The sequence below is a fragment of the Rhinatrema bivittatum genome, chromosome 1, assembly GCF_901001135.1.
Source record: "Rhinatrema bivittatum chromosome 1, aRhiBiv1.1, whole genome shotgun sequence".
In the NCBI taxonomy this organism is placed as follows: domain Eukaryota; kingdom Metazoa; phylum Chordata; class Amphibia; order Gymnophiona; family Rhinatrematidae; genus Rhinatrema; species Rhinatrema bivittatum.
The window spans coordinates 116,265,419-116,286,767 of NC_042615.1; the positions used below are offsets into that span (position 1 = coordinate 116,265,419).

Sequence of the window (21,349 nt, forward strand, 5' to 3'; positions counted from 1 at the left end):
AATGTAGAATTGCTGTGCTTCCTGCTACTGGATTTTTCTTATGAAAAAATCTATTGAGACAACTGAAGAAAAGAACTGTAAGACCTAAATTTCTATTCTGAGGACACCCAACGGAGTCTTCACCCTGGGTGAGAGACACTTAAGGGAGCCTGTGCAGAGACTGTAATTATTTTTGCCAGTTATTTGGGAAGGGGTTTTCTTTCACAACTAAAGAAACCTGCTGGACTGGGAACCTTGTTTTTCTAAGCCATAGAGGATGAGAGTTTGCCTGCTTGATACTGAGAGATGCTTATACAGATAAATTGAAGAACTGTACATTTGACCTATTTCAAGCCAGGAACTGATGTGAGCAATGCCAATTTGCTATTTAGAGCTCTGACAGTAAACATTTAATTTTGAACAGTCATTCACCTCCAGACTTTTTTGTATCACTCACATCACTTTAGGTAAATACAGACCTGTTCCCCCTGGGAACAAACTGAGTCACCCCAGCCATTTTAGGCCTCCTCCCCCCCCCCCCCCCATTGGAAAAAGAAGCATTTCCTGGGGCCCTGGACTGTATTGGAGTGGAAGAAAAGCTAAAGGATTGGCTTTGGGACCTTTGTGTACCCTTGTTCTCTTGGCCCATAAACCAGAGAGGAGGTTACACTCATGCTTCTCACTTTATTTATTTATTTCTCATAAGAACATTTATATTTATTTGTATCTCATGTAACAAAGATTAAGGGTTAGTTCTGGCAGAGGATAAAGATCACATTTTTTGGGACAAAAATCACACTTGTGTCTATTTATAGATTAGAATGGTGTTATGTTTTAAACACACTTCTTGATGCCCTATCTCGGGCAGCGGGCCGAAGGGCAAGCCCTTTTTCATTTGGCCACGTGCTAAGTTGCTTGGCTTCAGCTCTGCTCTGTGGTGTTTGATGTTAAGAACTATAACATATTAGTACATATGAGACATGCCACTAAGGAAGAGCAGAAGTGCTTATTTTTCTATAAATCCTAGACTGCAGCCTTCAGATTGGTCACCCGGGCCTGAGCTAAGCGACCTCACCACGCGCTGTCTGTGCTCCTCCCACTGTGCGCCGCGCACGCTCCGCCCTCAGCCCCTCCCTCCTCGGTCTCCCGGCAGCCGAGCCCGCGCCCCCGCGTGTTATGCGCTGGGACCGCCGCTACCTGCTCCCACCACTCTTTGGCTCGCGCAGCAGCGACGGCGGCGGAGGCTGCGGGGGAGCCGTCGGCCAGAGCACGCAGCCGGCGCGGGAGATGCGCCTAGTGGCGGTAGCGGCGCCGGTGGTGGAAGGAGCATCATGTTCCCCGGCGTCCGCAAGAAGCTCCGCCAAGCTGAGCCCGCAGCCCCGAGCCCGCCCGGCTCTGTCAGAAAAGCAAGCGGCGGCCAGGCAGCGGCGGTAGCCGCGGGTCTCCCGGGCGTTGGCGGCGGGCTGCCCCTCTCCCCTCGCTGCCTGCTGCTGCTGGCGGGCGGGCTGGCGGCGCTGACGCTCTTCGGCATCCAGCTGTGGCGGCGCGACGCCGGGGCGCTGCTGCTCGCGCGCTTCCTCCTCTGCCTGGTTAGTGCGCTCGCTGCCTTCCTGCTCGGGACCCTGCTGGCCCTGCTCTTCCGCGGCCAGCCCGTGTCGCCCCCGGACCTCCGCGCCGCCTGGAGCCGCAGCATGCCCCGCGAGGCGCTCCGCATGCCCGGAGGCCAGGTAAGCTCTTTCCTCCAGCCGGCCACCACTACACGCATGGCCGCCGGGCCCGACGAGCTTAAAATTCTCCTGTTCGCGTTTTGTTTGTTTGTTCCTTTGTTTGGTTGAAGTTCCCTTACGGTATGTGCTCGCCAGTGAACAAAACCCGCGCGCATGCTGGGTTGCGGTCAAGTTTGCTGCGCTTCGCTTTGTTGCTGCTGCGCTTTGTAATCGGACCTTCGGTCAGTGTGTATGTGTCTTGTTAATTGGAAGTGGTTGAGCTGGGTCAGGGGCCGGGGCAGTGAGTGCAGTAGTCCAGATGTCCTGAAGAAAGACTCCTGCCCAGGTTGCAGGAAAGCTTTTGACAGGCATGAGGGTTTGGCTTAATCGGCTTCTCAGTGTATGTACACTTAAAAAAAAAAAATTGTATTACGTATCTCTAAAACGTCTAGTAAGTATAAATGACCTATTAAAACAATGATGGGGAAACGTCATCATCCCGTAATTGAGTGGTGTTTAGTCTTTTAACAGACATTGAATAAAAGGAGCCAAACATTCCGTCCAAGGGTGGAAAAAATTTAGAAAAACTAGTTGGATGTGTTTTTTTTTTTAATGTATTTTCTGTCTTTCATGACATGCTAAAGCTGATTACATTCAGGTACCATAGGTATTTCCCTATCCCCAGAGGGTTTACAATCTTAACAGGATGATGAAATAAGGTGCCTTCAACAGGATGCCTAGTTTTTACTTGCAGTTGTGCACCCATTTTTTTTAGATTACATTTGACTACCAATTGTACCAAGTAGTTTTCTGCTTAAAAAAAAAAAGATGCACAATACTGTCAAGTTAGAGCCCTTGCATGAAAATTCAGTGCTAATGAGGACATTAGCTATTTCCTTCCAATTCAGAGAGGTGTGCAGGAATAACTCCCATTTTTCTAACATTGGAAATGTTATTCCTGTTAGAGGTGGCGTAAAGCTTCCAGTGCTGAGGGAATGGAGTTTTAATGGCCTGAATCAGAGCTGAAACCATGAAACTAATCACTTATGAGATCTGAACTAGTGAAGTGAAGTAGCCACCATCCCAATTAATGCAATGGGAGAGGGAAAAAAAAGTTAGGTTTGATGTCATGAAATGGTATTGTCTACTGTTTCAGTGTCCAAGGACAGCACTCTGGGTATGTGATTGTAAATGTTCCATTACTTTTCTGGTTCCGGTGCTGGCACTTAGTGATGTAGACAGCAGTGGTGGTAGTGTGAAGCTTTCCTAATTCATACTGATGAGAGCCCTTTTCTGAAAGAGTGACTGTAGCGGACTGAACCACCCCCTCGTGCATATATTTAACACCCAATGCATTAGCATTACAGTTGGGGGAAAAAAAAAGACTTGTGTGTTAGGAAACTGCGCTGACTTTCAGTGCACAGTTTCAACGCTCAGCTTTTTGCATCAGCCTGAGACAATGGAAGATGAAGTGACTAGGTCAGAAGCATTATCAGCCAAAATTCTTATGAGCGAGGGAAAAAATATTTTCTTCTTAACTTACTATCTTTTTTTTAAATTTAATTTTTGTCTTTTTAGAGGCAAGGAAACAGTTTGATTTTGTTCATTTTTTTTTACTTTTTTTATTCTGTCAACCTTTTCCTGTCTCAAGTCTCCTTTCCTCGTGATCGAATGTTATATCTACTTCTGATAGCCCATTAGGGGCTGTAGGGTTATGTTCATCTTGTGGACTGATTGTTACACATACACAATGCATTTGGTGATAGAATTTCAAGTTATATTTTCATATTTACAGTCTTGAGTTCTAGGACTTGAGCATCTGACTTGATCTCTGATGTTCCAGATAATGCTTGGCTGGTGGTTAGTGAATTTGCATTGAGGAAGTTAATGTGTCAAGCTGAATATATTGGTGAAAATAACTTCTAATGGATATATTTCTAAAAGATATTTATATTCTTTTCTAGTCTTCCTTAAAGGTATGGCCAGTTTATTAGTTGACTTTTATAATGTTTCTTTGAGAGAGAGTGGAGAGGTTAGATATAAAATGACAGCAAAAGAGAGAGAGATATGGGAATAAGGTGACACAATCAACGCAGAGCTAATAACTTTGACCATGTTTTGGCTGATCTTTTTTGCAGCCTGTGATGTCATGTCAGCTGTTCTTGTTCTTAGTGTGCGAATGTATAGATGTTCGGTTTCGATTGTCACATCTACATTAGTAAGTTGTTTGTGCTGTAGACTTGAATCAGGCAAATGCATGTTGATGGCCCTATTAGGTATTCCCGTGCGATTCAGAAAACAAAATGTGCAGCCAAGCCACACATTTTACTTTCAGAAATGAGCGCCTACCCAAAGGTAGGCGTTAATTTCTCCGGGCACCGGGAAAGTGCACAGAAAAGCAGAAAAAAATGCTTTTCTGTGCATCCTCCGACTTAATATCATGATGATATTAAGTCGGAGGTCCTGAAAGTTAAAAAAAAAAAAAATTTGAAATCTGCCCATGGCTTGCGGGTTGCAAACCGGACGCTCAATTTTGCCAGCGTCCGGTTTCCGAACCCATGGCTGTCTGCGGGTTTGAGAACAGACGCCGGCAAAATTGAGTGTCGGCTGTCAAACCCGCTGACAGTCGCCGCTCCTGTCCAAAAAGAGGCGCTAGGGACGCGCTAGTGTCCCTAGCGCCTCTTTTTGCTGCGGGCCCTCATTTGAATACAAAATCCCATGCACAAGAGAGCACCCGCTCTCCCGCGACATTTTTACTGTATCGGCCCGTAAGTGAAGCAGGGGTGCTGCTGCCTCTGTCTTCCAGTGTCTCCTTTTGCTAAAAACCACTAAGTTTGAGCAACAGTACCTTGACAATCCCACCCCTTTAACAGGCCGATGCAATACCATGCGCTGGCTGCAGCGCATGGCGCAACATGATATTGGACGCGTCCATAACCCCCAGTGCAAAACAGGAGTTAGCACATAGCTAATAGGGCTCATTACTTGTAAATTCATGTTGATGAGGCTATTAGCTATTTCCCCTAATGCAAAAAAAAAAGTGCACCCGACGCACACATTTTTATCCTAAAAAATTAACGCCTGCCCTGCACAGGCATTTAATTCTTGAGGATTCCAAAAAGTTTACAAAAAAAGCAGAAAATACTGCTTTTCTGTAGTTCCTAAATCTTAATATTGTGGCGATATTAAGTTGGAGCAACTGAAAAAGGAAAAACCTTAAGTGTGCCGTTGTCAGGAAAATGGACGTTCAGTTAACAATTACCCATTTTCCTAACCCATGGTTGTGCACAGGTTTGGAAAATGGACGTTTGTAAAATTGAGCATCCGTTTTCCTAACCAGCTGACAGCCACCTCTTCTGGGCGCCTTCTGCCAAAGAGGTGCACAGTTTCCCTTTGTGCCTCCTTTATACCATGGTAGCCCATTTAAATATTACATTGGGCGCCCCAGAGAGGTGCATTGGCACGCCTTAAGAGTGGGCGCTCAATCATGAGTGCCCGTTTTCCGCTCGTCTATATTGCAATGGCCTGTAAAAGCACATGGATGGGCTGGTGGCATTTGGTGCACAATAAACTAGAATCTCCAACAGCCCATTCTGTGCTTTTCAGGGAGTTTGCAATGGGGCGCTGCTGCTCACGCTGAGCAGTACTTGTCAGAGTACAGCCAAGGCAAAAAAAACCACCCACATTCCCATACCTGCATTTTTGGGGAATACTCCATTCACTATTTCTGTGCCTAGGCAAAAGTTAAAAGTAAATCCAGCCCTGAATAGTTGCTCCTGCAATAACTAATCACAGGAATGAAATCACTTCATTGGATGCGACTAGTTTATTCCAGGATTAACTTGATATTTATCTTTTGTCTAGTGTGAATACAAGTAGAAATGGGTCTAGAACAAATGTGCATTCAGAGCTGGATTAGAGGTTTTCATGAGAACAGTTGCGATGGAGAAGGTACAGAGAAGGGCTACCAAAATGATAAGGGGAATGGAACAGCTCCCCTCAGGAAAGACTAAAGAGGTTAGGACTTTTCAGTTTGGAGAAGAGACGACTGAGGGGGGGATATGATAGAGGTGTTTAAAATCATGAGAGGTCTAGAACGGGTAGATGTGAATCGGTTATTTACTCTTTCGGATACTAGAAAGACTTGGGGGCACTCCATGAAATTAGCATGGGGCACATTTAAAATTAATCGGAGAAAGTTCTTTTTCACTCAACGCACAATTAAACTCTGGGATTTGTTGCCAGAGGATGCGGTTAGTGCAGTTAGTATAGCTGTGTTTAAAAAAGGATTGGATAAGTTCTTTTAGGAGAAGTCCATTACCTGCTATTAAGTTCACTTAGAGAATAGCCACTGCCATTAGCAATGGTAACATGGAATAGACTTAGTGTTTGGGTACTTGCCAGGTTCTTATGGCCTGGATTGGCCACTGTTGGAAACAGGATGCTGGGCTTGATGGACCCTTGGTCTGACCCAATATGGCATGTTCTTATGTTCTTATCAGCCCTGTATAGATTTTTATAGTCCATGTTCCTGGCTCTGCATCAGGAGTGTGTGCTGCTGGTGGGCCTGAAGAGGTGGTGACCTGCTTGGAGTCTGTGGTGTGTCTCAGCCCATTACACACAATCCTCCCTCCCCCCCCCCCCCCCCCCACCTCATGCTATGGCTGCCAGGGAGAAAGTGTGAAATCTGCTGCCACAGAGGAGTGGCAGGGAGTGTAGATTGGTTTGGTAGCTTAGTGGAGGAGAGGATGCAACCTGTATAACATTTCTGTTGAGTCTTTGGAGCAGCAGTGTGATATCAAGCAGCCACAGGAGCAGAGGTAGATTGCTGGAGGCCCTTGGCAAGAGCTTGAAAGTGGTGTCAGATTTATAAACGTATTTTTTTCTTCTGTGGGCATAAAAAATTTGACATTTATATTACACTATTTTAAATGTAGTACGTAGCAGATTATATGCAATAGCAAAACATTTTGTGTACACAAACTATATAGACAAGACATGCCCTTTACATTTTATAACTTCATCTGATGGTTCAAACAGTATCATTAAAATATCAGTCAATTAGCAGTCAATAAAAATGCTTTATTTAAATAGGTTTTGAACCCCTTCTGAAACTTTGGTACATTGGTCTCATAACATGAGATTCAATGGCAGCTGATTCATAGGGCTGGACCAACAACTGAAAAGGCCCTAGCTTGAACAAAGTGCCATCTATATTACCTATCTGAGGGGACAACTAATTTCTTTTGGTTGAACGTAAACTAAGTGAAGGAGTATAAGGTACTCTAGGGACTAGCTAGTCACCCTAGAAAGGAGTGTGCAACTGTGAAGCAAAATGAGTGCAGGCTGAGCAATGTAAAATGGAAGCTGAGTGACATTTGATGGTCCTTACAGTTTTAATGTGAATGCCAGTGAAAATGCATGGAAGAAAAGAAACCTGGTTCATGTAGAACAATATCTTCATTTTACAGTTCAGCTGGTAGAAGCTGAAATTTTTGGCCTTGACAACTTTGCATCCAGTCGAGAGGCCCATTTCAGTTGACCAGATGATTTCCAGTACGTCACCATTATGTGAAATCTGTGTGTGTACCAACTAAGAAAAAGCAATACCGGAAACCAATGGGTTGTGGTATTATCCAATCACAGTATTAACTTTCAGATCATGTGCATGAAGCCCTGATGAGAGCCAGAAGAAGTAGCCATAAAGGTGGCTGAATAACAAAGAACTTTGAATGAAATCTCCAGCCCAAACTTTGAATCTGAGCTTTCCGTCCGGCTCCGCTAACTTTGGAGTACCTGCCGAACCATCCTTGCGTGTGCATTTGCAAGCCAAACTAACATTTTGTTCCTGCCTGCAAATAACTTATAGAGCCTTCTGTAAGTTCTCTGAGACTGCTGCCTTGGGACTGTGGTGTCAGCTGGGATACAGTTGACTGCCCTCCTGTGCCAAAGGTCAACCAAGACTACTGACTGCTGCAAACAGCTGAAGCTGTCTAGACATCTTCAGCACTCTTGATCAATGTAAAGTTGGCAAACACCTGCTTACAAGCTGAGTAGTTAAAGTGCAAGTTTTGCCTAGCACTTCTAGGATATAAGTGGATGAAAAATATAGAAATAAGTAGGAATAAGGACATGCACAAGTATTTTTCATAACATTGTAACTGTGATTTGCTGTCTATCTAAAATGAGACTATATCTTAAGCTGCTATAATAAAAAAAGGTGTAGACATTCTGATCTCCTTATACTTCATTCATTTGGGCTCATGTTTTTATCTGATTTAAACAAGTCAGGTTAACTGTAAGACTAGTTTTTACTTAAAGTATTAAAACCCTGCTGAGGTACTCTGACCATCATCCTTAAAAACGTAAAACATTTTGCTTGATTGGCTCTTGGGAGCCAATGGAGCTTCGTTTAGAATTGGAGTGATGTCTTCTTTCTACTGACACCCAGAATCATCAGAGCAGTGGCATTTTTTACTAACTGAAGAACCTTAATAAAATATTTCTTAGGGAGACTGAAATATAATGCATTACAATAATCTGATGTGGATAAAATTAGCCTCTGCGCCACCATTCTAAAATCATTTTAACAAAATTGGTTAAAAGTCTTAGGTACCTTTCTCGGCTTAAAAAGGCTGCTTTTAGAACCTTAAATTGTGATTTAAAAGTAAACCTGAAATCTAAAACATTCTGAGATTCCTCACTTGTAACAGAAGAGGATATAAGGGATGTGCGGGCGTTACAGACTACCTTACCTGCTATTTCTAAAGGGCATTCTTTATTTCTTGTGTAACCTTATTTGTGGCGTGTTATTGCAATCTCAGGGAATGGATAAATGACAGTTCTCCATTTATGTGGTGGGAAAACATGATTTCTGTTACGTAAATGGAAAGGTTTGATGCTCTTGGCTGGAAGAGTGCCTGTAGAATATATTCAAGTATGGAAATGTTGGGGTTTTTTTTTTTGTTTTTTTTAATAATGTCTGTAAATGATCACACCACGTTACAAAAGGTGGGATATTCCATGGTATGGACAGTGAAAAAAGGCTTTGGAGGTTAACCTTTTTGTTTTTGTTTTTTTTTTTTAAATATCTTATTGAAACCAAAGAGAACACTGAGTATTGAATGATAGCACGTGAGAAACATGGTAAGCACAGGAATCACTATTAAAGACATGGCAGGGTATGCAAATGACATTTGTCTCTTGGGTTTCATTTTCTAGTAAGAAATTGGTTTTCACACCCCCCCCATGCACCCCATTCACACACCATACATACGCTCATTCCCTCTGGGCTGCGATAATATAACATCTTACAATGAGGTGGAAACTTTCTTCCACAGAAGAAAATAGTCTTTCAGTAATAGCAGGCGATTGGGGTGCCATATTGACTTTTTCTGCAGTAATTCCAGCTGGGCCGCCTGTTGTCATGAACCGAAGGTAAAAAGTCTGAGTTCCAGCGAAGTAGGACATGGTTCTTGGCCAAAACCAATGTAATTGAGAGGACTTATCCACCCCCTTTAGGGAGGGCAGCTTCATCACTTGACAGTTCTAAATAAAATAGAGCCCCCGAGCAGGAAACTGATCGGCCAAGAGCTTTTTCCACAAGTCCCCGGATTTGTGTCCAGTAACTATTCAATTTGGGACAGCCAGTAAACATATGACAGTCTCCGCTTGAGTATTGCACTTAAAACAGCGATCAGAGTCCCAAAGTTGCATTTTAACACATTGCATTCTAGACAAATAAACCCTATGTAGTAATTTTTGAATTGGATCTCTCGCATAGCTGCAGATGGCAATTGCTGCCAGGCTCCCAAGAAATTTAGTATGTCCCGCGGCCCAATCATGTATTTGGCACATAAGGCGAGCAATATTATAGAGGTGAAAATCAGATAGTGTTACCCCCACCCAGCCCCTTGTCCAGCCAAAACGTATCAAATTTAACTCTGGCCTGCTTCCTCCCCCATATGATTGACCGAACCATTGATCTAAAAGCTCTTATATTGTTCTCCTTCAGCCAAATAGGGAACATTTGAAGACAATAGAGAAACCTTGGAAGGATTACCATCTTAACTAGAGCGCATCTCCCCAGAAAAGATAAAGGGAGATCTTTCCAACGACGAAGCTGAAGCTTTGATTTTTCAACTACAGGAGTAATATTTACATCATACAAATTCCTATTTTGAGCATCTAACCGGATTCCCAAATAGTGTAGAGAAATGGGGGCCCAACTTAAAGGAAAGGGGTCAGATCACCTGCGTGGCAAAGAGACAACAAGGGGCAAGACATCAGATGGTAATTCAAATGTAGTTCCGCAAAAGAACCAAACAAGGATGTAATCTGCAGTATATCCTTCAACACTTCCCACAGATTTCTGATAAAATGCATCACGTCGTCTGCGATCAGCCCCAATTTTACCTGTTGATGGTGTAATAGAATTCCTTGATAAGGCTCCAAATTGCGCAGTTTCATAGCCAATGGCTCCAATGAAAGGACAAAAAGAGGAGGGGGCAAAGGGCACCCTTGATGGGTACCCCTACCCAGGAGGAAAAACTCTGAGAGCACTTCATTAACCAGGGTTTGGGCTTGTGGTTGGAAGTAATCGAACCCATGCAATAATTTCTTCCCCAACACCAAAACCTATCTAGGGACCATAATAAATAAGGCCATTCACACAGTCAAATGCCTTAGCGGCATCTAGACTGAACAACATGCCATCAGGGTTGTTATGCAAGGGAGCCTGCAAAGCTAAAATGGCCTTAAGTTGGAAACCTGAAAGTCAGCCTTTAATAAATCCAGTTTGGTTCCGATGTGCAACCTGTATTACCTGGTTTAAACAAGCTACCAACACTGCCGCTAATATTTTTATATCCTGATTCAACAACAATATGGGCCTATAGCCATCCGGAGATTCCGCTTTTTTACCTGGCTTGGGGATTAAAACTATAGTGGCAACATTTTGTTCTGCCCCTAGTTTTCGCTGCCTGAAACATGTGTATATCACATGGTATCAGTGTTGCCCCAGTAATTTATAAAACTCTGGATACGTAAGACCCCCGATTACCACCTCTTGTTTGATGGGGGCTTCCAGGTATTGCCTAGCCTCCTCAGAAAACCACGGAACTGCCATCCCTTTAAGAAAAAAAATCATCCTTGCTTGGGGTGGAGGAATGCACGGAAGAACGTATTTCCTGAAAATTAACGAAGGTGGACAAAATTTCTGGAGTTCATGTAGTAAAACCATAGTTAACTTGCAAACCTTTTATCAAACCCTGCGGTCCTCTGCTGCCCTTGACTAGTCTTGCGAGTAACATCCCTGATTTATTTCCCCACTGATGTAATTTAAACTTATAACACAGATTACATTGTGTCTTTGCCATGAGGAGAGTATTCATCTATTGTTTTGCTTGCATCAGTTCCTTTTTGATGGAATCATCTAATGTTTGTATATGTGCTTGTTTAAGGGAGATTATTTTTTTTTGTAAGATCAAGAAGGTCTTGGTGATATTTATTTTTTTTTTTGTGTGTGGAAAAGGCCAGAATGTGACCTCTTAAAATTGCCTTTGCAGTGTTCCATAAAGTAATATCTACATCTACAGTATTGTTGCAAGATTTGTATTCATCCCACTTCTCTTTGAAAAAGGGGGCAAATTGGGGAAATTCTCCACCTTTTAGAGGGCTGAACATCAGGAGAAAGCTCCAAACGGCATAGCACAATATTGTGGTCCGAAAAGGCTATGGGATCTATAGTACAATACTCTATATAGAGTACAAAGTTTCCGAGAATAGTAAATAATCCAATCTAGTGGGAGTAATGTGTGAAACCCGCCTCTTCCAAGTGGGCAGCACGCCAAACATCAATTAATTGTAGATCCTTACATAGATAACATGCCATTTTTTGCTTGATTTGTTTTTGGGGGGTTTGCAATCTATACTTCGGTTGTCAGTTATATTGAAATCTCTCCTCATTAATAAAGTGTATTCATTCCAAGAAGCCAATTTGGTAGTCAGCTGAGAAAAAAACCGATGTGAATAGTTGTTAGGGGTGTAAACATTAATAAGACTTTAAGCCTTTGCAATATTCCACTTACAATTACATATCTTCCTTCTGCATCAGAGGTTGTGCCCTCAAAGGTGAAATTGAGAGATTTGGCTATCAAAATGGCAACACCCTGTTGGCTGGAAGAGAGAGAAGAATACAAATCATGCCCAACCCACTCCCTTTTGAGCTTCTGGTGCTCTATGGCCGACAGTGTGTTTCTTGTAAAAAGGCCACTGTTATGTTTTTCCATTTAAGATGCTGCAACATTTTCTTCCTTTTTAATAGGATAATTTAGGCCTGCTATGTTGAGAGATCCAATAGTAAGAATAGATATGAAATTTTATGGTTTCTCACCAAACTGCAACAGAGAGAGTTCCCAGCAGACACTCCCCCTGTACGCTGCCAGATTACTTCCAAAGAAAGCCCCAAGTATTTTTCCACCTGAAAAATCATTATCATCGACCCCACTGTGTACCATGCACATGCTCAAACACTCACATTCATACATTATACCACATCCATATGCCCCAGAAAGCTACAACTCAATCCCAAAAGCTCTAAATCCTGAGCCCTAGTCCAGACCCTATTTATTTATTTAGCACTTTTATATACCGATATTCAAGTAACAGAGTTACCAATCATTTCGGTTTACATTCTAACAAAAAGACCATGACATGAGAATGCCTTACATTGAACCAGGGTGATCAAACTTGGATACAAAGAACTGGGACTTTGTATCCAAGTTTGCACATCGGGACCCTATGGTGAAGATGATCCTCTACTGGTGAAGGCAATCTCCGATGCTGTTGACCACGCTAGACCAGGGACTCTTGTGCTCCAGGGGTCCGCAACCGACCTTGATAAACTGTTCAGCCCCCATGTGAGAGGGTGTTTGGCCCCAAATACAGCTCCATCCAAACATATGGCTTGACTTGGAAATCTATATTGACGAGTTGGGCACACACAGATATTTTACAGTACTTCCAAGAATGTGCGTGTCTCGTCTTTTGTGGTGAAAACTTTATATTCCCCATGATGATAGACTCGCAGGCAAGCGGGAAATTGAAGGGGAACCAGATCCTTTTATTGCAAAGTTGAATGCAGTATGGCGTCATCTCCCTGCGAACAGCCAGTACTTTAGCAGAGAAGTCAGGAAATAGTAGAATTTTATGTCCTTCATACTGTAACTCCCTCTTCTTGCGGTGTGCCTGGACTATATTATGTTTGTTCATGTGATGGGCAATGGATTGCTGCAGTCTGCGGTTAGAGTCTACAGGGGGGCTCAAGCGATGAGCCCTCTCCTCCATTATAGATCTTGCAGTGACGGTTACGCTGAGGGTGTTGTGCATCCACTTGTAGTGATTCTGGCAAGCCCACTACCTGAATGTTATTTCTCCTGGAGTGATTTTCTAGTTCATCAAGTTCCTCATCCAGTTCTAGATTTTTTGCACGCAGGGCTGCCATGCTGGATTCGGCCTGTTCTTGCCTGTCTTGTTGGCGTGCGACTCGCTCATCCATCACTACTATCCATGACTGATTGCGTGCCCATTTGTCATGAAGTTCATCAAGCAATGATTGTAGTCTCTGAAGTTTATCATTCAAAGCAGCCGACACAGCTTTTGCAATCTCCATAAGCAAAATTTCTGAAACGCCATCTGTTATAGGGGTGAGCTCGGCTGCCATCTTATCCTCCGAAATGGTTGTCTTATCCGGAGTTGTCTTCCTTCCTCGACTCGTCATGATGCGAGGTAAGATGGAAAAATGTGCCGCTGATGCTTACTGCAAGTCAAGGTAGAAAATACAGGGAGGACTAGGGAGAACTTGTGAACTTTAACAGTTTAAAGGGCATGGACCCCTGAGGATATCGGAGCATAGACCTCTGCTCAGGAAGATGTCATCGCCGGAAGTCCTTGTTAACCTTCCTTTTCTAAAGATCAGGGTTAGGGGTCAGGATGGATGAGTAGATGTGCATGTGGACTGGATGTCTGGTTGGAGGGGGTTTCACCTGGGGGGGGGAATTATTTTTGATTAATGGTATGGTGAAGACTGCTATAATGTTTCTTGTATATAGAAAGTTTACGTTGTCATGTATATGCATGCTTTATTGTATCATGTTTTTATCGAACCACAATAACACATTTTGAAAAAAAAAAAGATGATTCTTCATTTATTAAAAATGGAAGCATGTCTTCAGGTAGCAAATTTCACCTATCCCACAACAGCTCTATTCCGGATGTATTTAAACTAATTTTGCTTTTAACCATCCAGCTTTTTACTTTTTGTAAAGTCATTTGAGTGATTGTATTATAGCAACAACTAGAAAAATAAGCTGAATGTCATCTGCATAAAATTTGAATATCACAAAAGACCTAAGCAACCTACTTAAAGGAGCCAGGTTCAAATGTAAACAGAGTGGCTGATAAAGTTGGAACTCCAATAACCAAAGGCTGACCCTCAAACATGCAGTCATTAACTCTGACTTGGAATACCTGACCAGTAAGATAAGAGAATCATTTTAGTACAGTACCCCCTATCCTAATCAATGAGTCTAGTTAATCTTGTGACAATGTATCAAATGCAGACCTCTGCTTATCCAGCCCTAAATCTTGTTGAATTTAGAAAGTTTTTAATGTTAGCACAATATGTATATATACGTTTATATTTATTCCATTTGGCACTAGCATGCTGAGGTTCCACTCTTTGAATGCTTGGCACGAACTGCTTCTGTTAGACTCTCCTTGCAGTTTTGCAGTAGTGCTTCGAACTTGGAATAGTACCAGATGCTTCTTGTATGCAGCATCCCAGTGCTTCCATTAGGAAATTATTTTTAGTATTCTTTATGATAAGCGCTTCTGAAGATCTGTGGTAGCAGAGTGCTGGGTTGCTTTAGAATACATAATACACTTAGAGAAATCGAAGTACCAGAAATGCTCATTAATGAAGAATTCTTAATGCTGTAGTTGAAAAAAGACAAAAAGCAATTTACTTACCATTATTTTTCACTGTTCTCTGTTCAAGACTTGTATTTTAAGTGAAGCATTTCTCATAATCCCTGCTTGATTTCCCCCCATCCCCCAAGTGATGTTATGATTGTTTAATTTTGTTTTGTCATGAGTTGTACACTAAATTTCCTCCATAAACGAAGGGAGAAAATCTTGAGGGCTTCCCAGACTGTAGGTTGGGACCCCAAATGGAGCCACAAAACCTTCAGTTGGCGTCTCGAGTGCCTCAAATTGCAGCACTCTTCAGAAGCCAGCAGCATTAGTAGTAGAAGTTGATGTGGCAACTGTGAGCCAGGACATGCTCACAGGCCCTGCAAATGCACTGCCCTTGCATGAGTTTCTGATGTAACAGGAAGCCCTGAACAAAGAGGAATCAAGGCTATTGCAGTACTCATGATCTTGCGTTAATCCGCAGACCCCACCCCCCATGCTGACTTTTATTAATGCTGGCGAGGCTCAAGACCAGCCAGAGAGAGAGAGCTGCATGGGTTAGAGGAGATTGGCACTGCTACTCTCGTCTCTATTCATCCATCACTGAACCCTGCCTAAGAGAATGTTATTCTTGTTACCAACTTGCCATCTTTTCCCACCATTTGTCATCCACCTTTGACCCAGAGCCCAAAGGAAAATATTGCTAGGGATTCTGGCCAAAAGGTTGTTGGGAAAAGGGTATTTAAAGGGAGAGATTAGATGGAGTGAGGGCTGAATAAAATGGGCAGGGATAGTTTGTGGGAGGAGGGAGTAATAGAAGATCAACTGGGGGTTGTGAGAAATGGTGGGTTTGAGAAGGATCAGCTGGGGGAGAAAATGTGAAAGACTGAAGGGGAAGAGGGTGACTCTGGAAGCTGAGAGGATGAGTTGAGAAGGAGGGTATGATAGAGGACATCTGGGTTATAAGAAGGGTTTGGGGATGAGAGAATCAGCTGGGGGAGATATGTAAAAGGATGGAGGAGGGATTGGGCTGAGAAAGTGAGAGGAAATGAGGTTGGGGGGGGCGGGGTTAGCTGGAGAGTGGGGACGTGCGAGTGGAGTGATTGTTGAAGGGGAACCACACACCTGCTAACTTATTTTTTTGGTCATCCTCTGGGGTCGTATGAATTTTCAAGTGCTAAAGTCGGGTCACATTGGTAAAAAAATAAATTTGGGAAGTCTTGCTTTAGTATCTCTAGCCAATGACTTATTCATCTTTTGAGTCATTACTTAAATGGGAAAGGGCAATTATTTGAAATTTATCAAAGAAATAGCTGTAAGAATATAAAGCCTGAAGACTTTTTCGCAGCAGCACTACCTTTTCAAAATAACATTTTAAAACACTTTTCGCTTTCCCTGGAAGAAGTTTTTGGTGTGGGTCTTTATTTTTATTTTTTATTTTTATTATGACCATCCCCGGTGGGTGGAAAGCACGATTAAATGTGCAAGTTAGCATTTTAATTAAAATCTTTATTTTGCAGTAATTTATATTAAAAATATTAAAGTCTAGATGGTAATCTGTTTGCTGCCTTTTAATTCAGGCACAGGTGATATGTTTTTTACAAGTGGCTAAGCTTGTTCCTTAGTTGAGAAGTAGCTCAGACTTTCTCTCTATTAAAAAAAAACAAAAAACAAAAAAACAAGAACATAAGAAATTGCCATGCTGGGTCAGACCAAGGGTCCATCAAGCCCAGCATCCTGTGTCCAACAGAGGCCAAAACCAGGCCATAAGAACCTGACAAGTACCCAAACACTAAGAAGATCCCATGCTACTGATGCAATTAATAGCAGTGGCTATTCCCTAAGTAAACTCGATTAATAGAAGTTAATGGACTTCTCCTCCAAGACCTTATCCAAACCTTTTTTGAACCCATCTACACTAACTGCACTAACCACATTCTCTGGCAACAAATTCCAGAGCTTTGTGTGTTGAGTGAAAAAGATTTTTCTCTGATTAGTCTTAAATGTGCTACTTGCTAATGACCCCTAGTCCTTCTATTATTCGAAAGTGAAAATAACCGAGTCACATCTACTGGTTCAAGACCTCTCATGATCTTAAAGACCTCTATCATATCTCCCCTCAGCCATCTCTTCTCCAAGCTGAACAGCCCTAACCTCTTCAGTCTTTCCTCATAGGGAAGCTGTTCCATCCCCTTTATCATTTTGGTTGCCCTTCTCTGTACCTTCTCCATCGCACTATATCTTTTTTGAGATGCGGCGATCAGAATAGTACACAGTATTCAAGGTGCGGTCTCACCATGGAGCGATTATAGAGGCATTATGGTCTCACCATGGAGCAATTATAGAGGTATTATGACATTTTCCGTTCTATTAACCATTCCCTTCTTAATTCTTAACATTCTATTTGCTTTTTTGACTGACTGCTGCAGCACACTGAGCCAACGATTTTAAAGTTTCTTTCTTGCAATCAACACCAACAAGACTGAACTACTCATAACACCACACAAGAACACCTCAACCAACACGCAACATGATCCTTCCTCAACAACAGACCATACCAAGCTAAAGCAGGTCCGCAGCCTTGGGGTCATTATTGATAATCACCTTACTTTGAACAATTTCATCTCAACCACAATCAAGAGTGGCTTCTTCAAGTTACATACATTGAAAAGAATTAAACCGTTATTACATCCTCAGGACTTCCGGACTCTGTTACAAGCCACAATTCTACCAAAGATTGACTATTGTAATGCACTACTACTGGGTCTCCCTAAAAGCACAATTCAACCTCTTCAGATGTTGCAGAATGCCGCTGCTCGTTTAATTACTAATACTCGACGGCATGAACATATTACTCCAGCACTCATGTTCCTACATTGGCTACCCGTATCCTTCAGAATTACTTTTAAAGTTCTCTCACTCATCCACAAATCAATTCACAACCAAGAGATGCAATGGTTCTCTGATCAGCTCATTTTTCGCACCTCCAACAGACCAATTAGAAATATTCACCAAGCGAAATTAGCTGTCCATCCACTAAAACACATCAAACACGTTTCCACCATAGACCGATCATTCTCCATAGCGGGTATCAAAATCTGGAACAACATGCCGTTGGATCTGCGTCTTGAATCCTGTCACAAAACCTTAAAACATGGTTGTTTGAACAAGCATTCACTCTATGAATCTCATCTAACCTAAAAATTCAGCTATCCCTTATTATTCCTCACTGACTCCAAGTTCTTTTCCTCGCATTTTGTATTTACATTCTGCTATTCCATACCCCCCCACTGTTACTCAATTTAGGCTATTGTATTCAATGTGACATTGGTCTCGCTGCTGACAGTTAATTTGCTCCTGCGAAATACATGGTTATATTTTATTGTTTGATATTTAATGATGTATGCATATTATCTTTAAAACCCTTGTTTCTGTAAAGCCTGTTGCTGTTAAATGTTTTACTGTTTTTTAAACTGTTACATGTAAAGCCTGTTGCTAATTTATTGTTTCACTGTAAACCGAGGTGATGTATGTCTATACGTACCGCGGTATAAAAGAATCTATAAATAAAGTATTATCCACTATGATGCCTAGATCTTTTTCCTGGGTTGTAGCTCCTAATATGGAACCTAACATCGTGTAACTACAGCAAGGGTTATTTTTCCCTATATGCAACACCTTGCACTTGTCTACATTAAATTTCATCTGCCATTTGGATGCCCAATTTTCAAGTCTTGCAAGGTCCTCCTGTAATGTATCACAGTCTACTTGTGATTTAACTACTCTGAATAATTTTGTATCATCCGCAAATTTGATAACTTTACTCATCGTATTCCTGTCCAGATCATTTATATATATATATATATATATATATATATATATATATATATATATATATAAAATTAATTGAAAAGCACCGGTCCAAGTACAGATCCCTGAGGCACTCCACTGTTTACCCTTTTCCACTGAAAAAATTGACCATTTAATCCTACTCTCTTTTTCCTGTCTTTTAACCAGCTTGTAATCCATGAAAGGACATCGCCTCCTATCCCATGACTTTTTAGTTTTCTTAGAACCCTCTCATGAGGGACTTTGTCAAACGCCTTCTGAAAATCCAAATACACTACATCTACTGGTTCACCTTTATCCACATGTTTATTAACCTCTTAAAAAAAAATGAAGCAGATTTGTTAGGCAAGACTTCCCTTGGGTAAATCCATGTTGACTATGTTCCATTAAATCATGTCTTTCTATATGCTCTACGATTTTGATCTTGAGAATAGTTTCCACTATTTTTCCTGGCACTGAAGTCAGGCTCACTGGTCTATAGTTACCCGGATCGCCCCTGGAGCCTTTTTTAAATATTGGGGTTACATTGGCCACCCTCCAGTCTTCAGGTACAATGGATGATTTTAATGATAGGTTACAAATTTTAACTAATAGATCAGAAATTTCATTTTTGAGTTCCTTCAGAACCCTAGGATGCATACCATCCAGTCCAGGTGATTTGCCACTCTTTAGTTTGTCAATCTGGCCTACTACATCTTCCAGGTTCACAGTGATTTCGTTCAGTTCGTTTGACTCATTACCCCTGAAAACCATCTCAGGAACTTGTATCTCCCCAACATCCTCATTAGCAAACACGGAGGCAAATAGAGCTTGAGTACTTAGGAATGACAGCCAGCTTTTCTGTTCAGAGTTCTTTATCCATCTTCTCTCCAGGTCATGCAGGTACTGTATATCCTTTTAAAGAGCCATGCATTTATATTTGTGTTGTATATCTGTTTCCCTTTCAGGTTTTGTGATTGTCAACACTCATCTCCATTAAGTCTTACTTTAACTTGTTGTGGTTTAATCATTGATGGAATACTGATGTGTAGAGGCCATGCCTAGGCTCTGCTTGTGAACAGTTCTTGGATCAACTTGGCTTCTTGCATAATTGTTGTAAAAATAGAGATGTACATGGATCAATTAGTGAAATGTGTTGTTTCTGGCTTTAGAGTATTCCTTTACTGCTCTGTGTCAATTGCTATCCTTTAATTGGATCACAGTAATAATGCTGATGGCTAAGCTTGTAAAACCATATAAAAAGCATTATTGCTTCCTTTTTCAGTTTTTCATTTAAGTTCAGCAAATGGCATGATTTCACATAGTTTAGTGGATCTAAGATGCAAGAATGAACTTTTGAGGTCCCATAGGTTGGATTTTTATTTCATTATTTGATGTCTCGCCATTTTTGAAGTAACATCAAGGCAAAATAGAATTTAAAACAATCTAATTATGAGTAACATAAAACCATCGCAAACATATAAGGAAAAAAGTCCTACAATTACAAAATGACTGAAGCAGCATCTCTCATTCCTTGTGCTACTATAGATGTACTAAGAATTTCCCCCTTTGACACAGAATGGATAATAACTTTAGTACATCTGGCCTTCTAAATCGCCTTTTCTTCCTTTTTAGTTTCCTTTTTGATGTCAAGTGTGTGAATGTTTTGAACTCTTCTTGTTTTAGCTAACTTAGCCATTCTGCTGCTATGTTCAAAATTAGTTCTTTGTATAATATAAGGTTTAATTTAATTTTCTGTATATCTGTGCTGGGAAGGTAATCTCTGCTGTTTGATTCCACCCACCCCAGTCACATTTTTTGATGTATAGAATGTTAACCCAATAGAGGAAATTTTGTTGGTTTTACATCATGTAACTAACCTTCAGGCCGATACAGTAAAGCGCGGCTGCGATTACCCCGTTTCTAACCCTTTGTACCGCAGTTTGGCCGCGTAAGCCCAACTCGCAATTCACTATCCCTTTTTTTTTTTTTAATTTTGCACTTTTCAATATTTGATACATTCAAACTTTTTTCCATAAATGCTGGAGTAAGAATTGAACAAACATACATGTTTTATCCTAAACATTTCCCAACCCAAAAAAGAACTCAAACTCTAATTCTTTTCCCCATATTACAAAACTAAGGAGGGAGAGTGGCAGAGCAAAATTATTACAATACAGCAATTACAAAACTGTAACAATTATAAAGGAGAGAGATTCTCAGAGATTCCTTCATACACCAACTATTCAATAGATGTTATTATTCAGCCACTATTCCTTGGTTCCTTCGGCTCTCAAGGTATTCAGCTAATGGCTCAGGCTCATAATATACAAATTTTTTTCCTTCAACTTTCAATACACATTTACAAGGAAACCTGACATTAGCTTGAAACCCAAAGGTTCTTGCTTGATTAGCAAGAGTTAGAAATTTCTTCCGTCTTGTCTGTGTCTCTGGTGAGACATCCGGATAAAACCAGACTTTTTGTCCCAAATACAGCATAGATCTTTTAGCTAGAAATATTTTAAGCACATTATCTCTTTCTTCCAAATATTTAAATTTTACCAACAAAGTCCCACGCATCTCTACTTGAGAGCTATACGAGGATTCTATTAACTCCGTCACATTCAATGAAGCTCCTTCTGATGGTAAATTCCCTTGTGGGGATTTCTCTCCTTTTTTCAAAAAGAAATAAGCCTTTTGAATTGCAGGTAACTTTTCTGCAGATATTGATAATATCTCTTGGAAGTAATTTTTCAATTGCTCCTTCGGAGGGTTCATCTTGCATTTAGGAAAGTTTATAATTCGTAAGTTATTGTATCTCAAGGAATTTTCAATACTTTCCACCTTCTTTACAAGCAGATTTT

At 41.3% G+C, this 21,349-nt stretch overlaps 1 protein-coding gene across 2 annotated transcripts in view; it reads left to right on the top strand.

The window, feature by feature from the left end:
* The first annotated feature begins 1,043 nt into the window (after positions 1 to 1,043).
* Positions 1,044 to 21,349, top strand: part of SNX25 (sorting nexin 25) — a 421,458-nt gene continuing 401,152 nt past the window's right edge. For both annotated transcript variants that reach the window (XM_029586797.1, XM_029586849.1), the window contains exon 1: positions 1,044 to 1,706. In XM_029586797.1, coding sequence (XP_029442657.1) covers positions 1,311 to 1,706 — 396 coding nt within the window. In that variant the 5' untranslated portion in view covers positions 1,044 to 1,310. The remainder of the gene's footprint in view (positions 1,707 to 21,349) is intronic.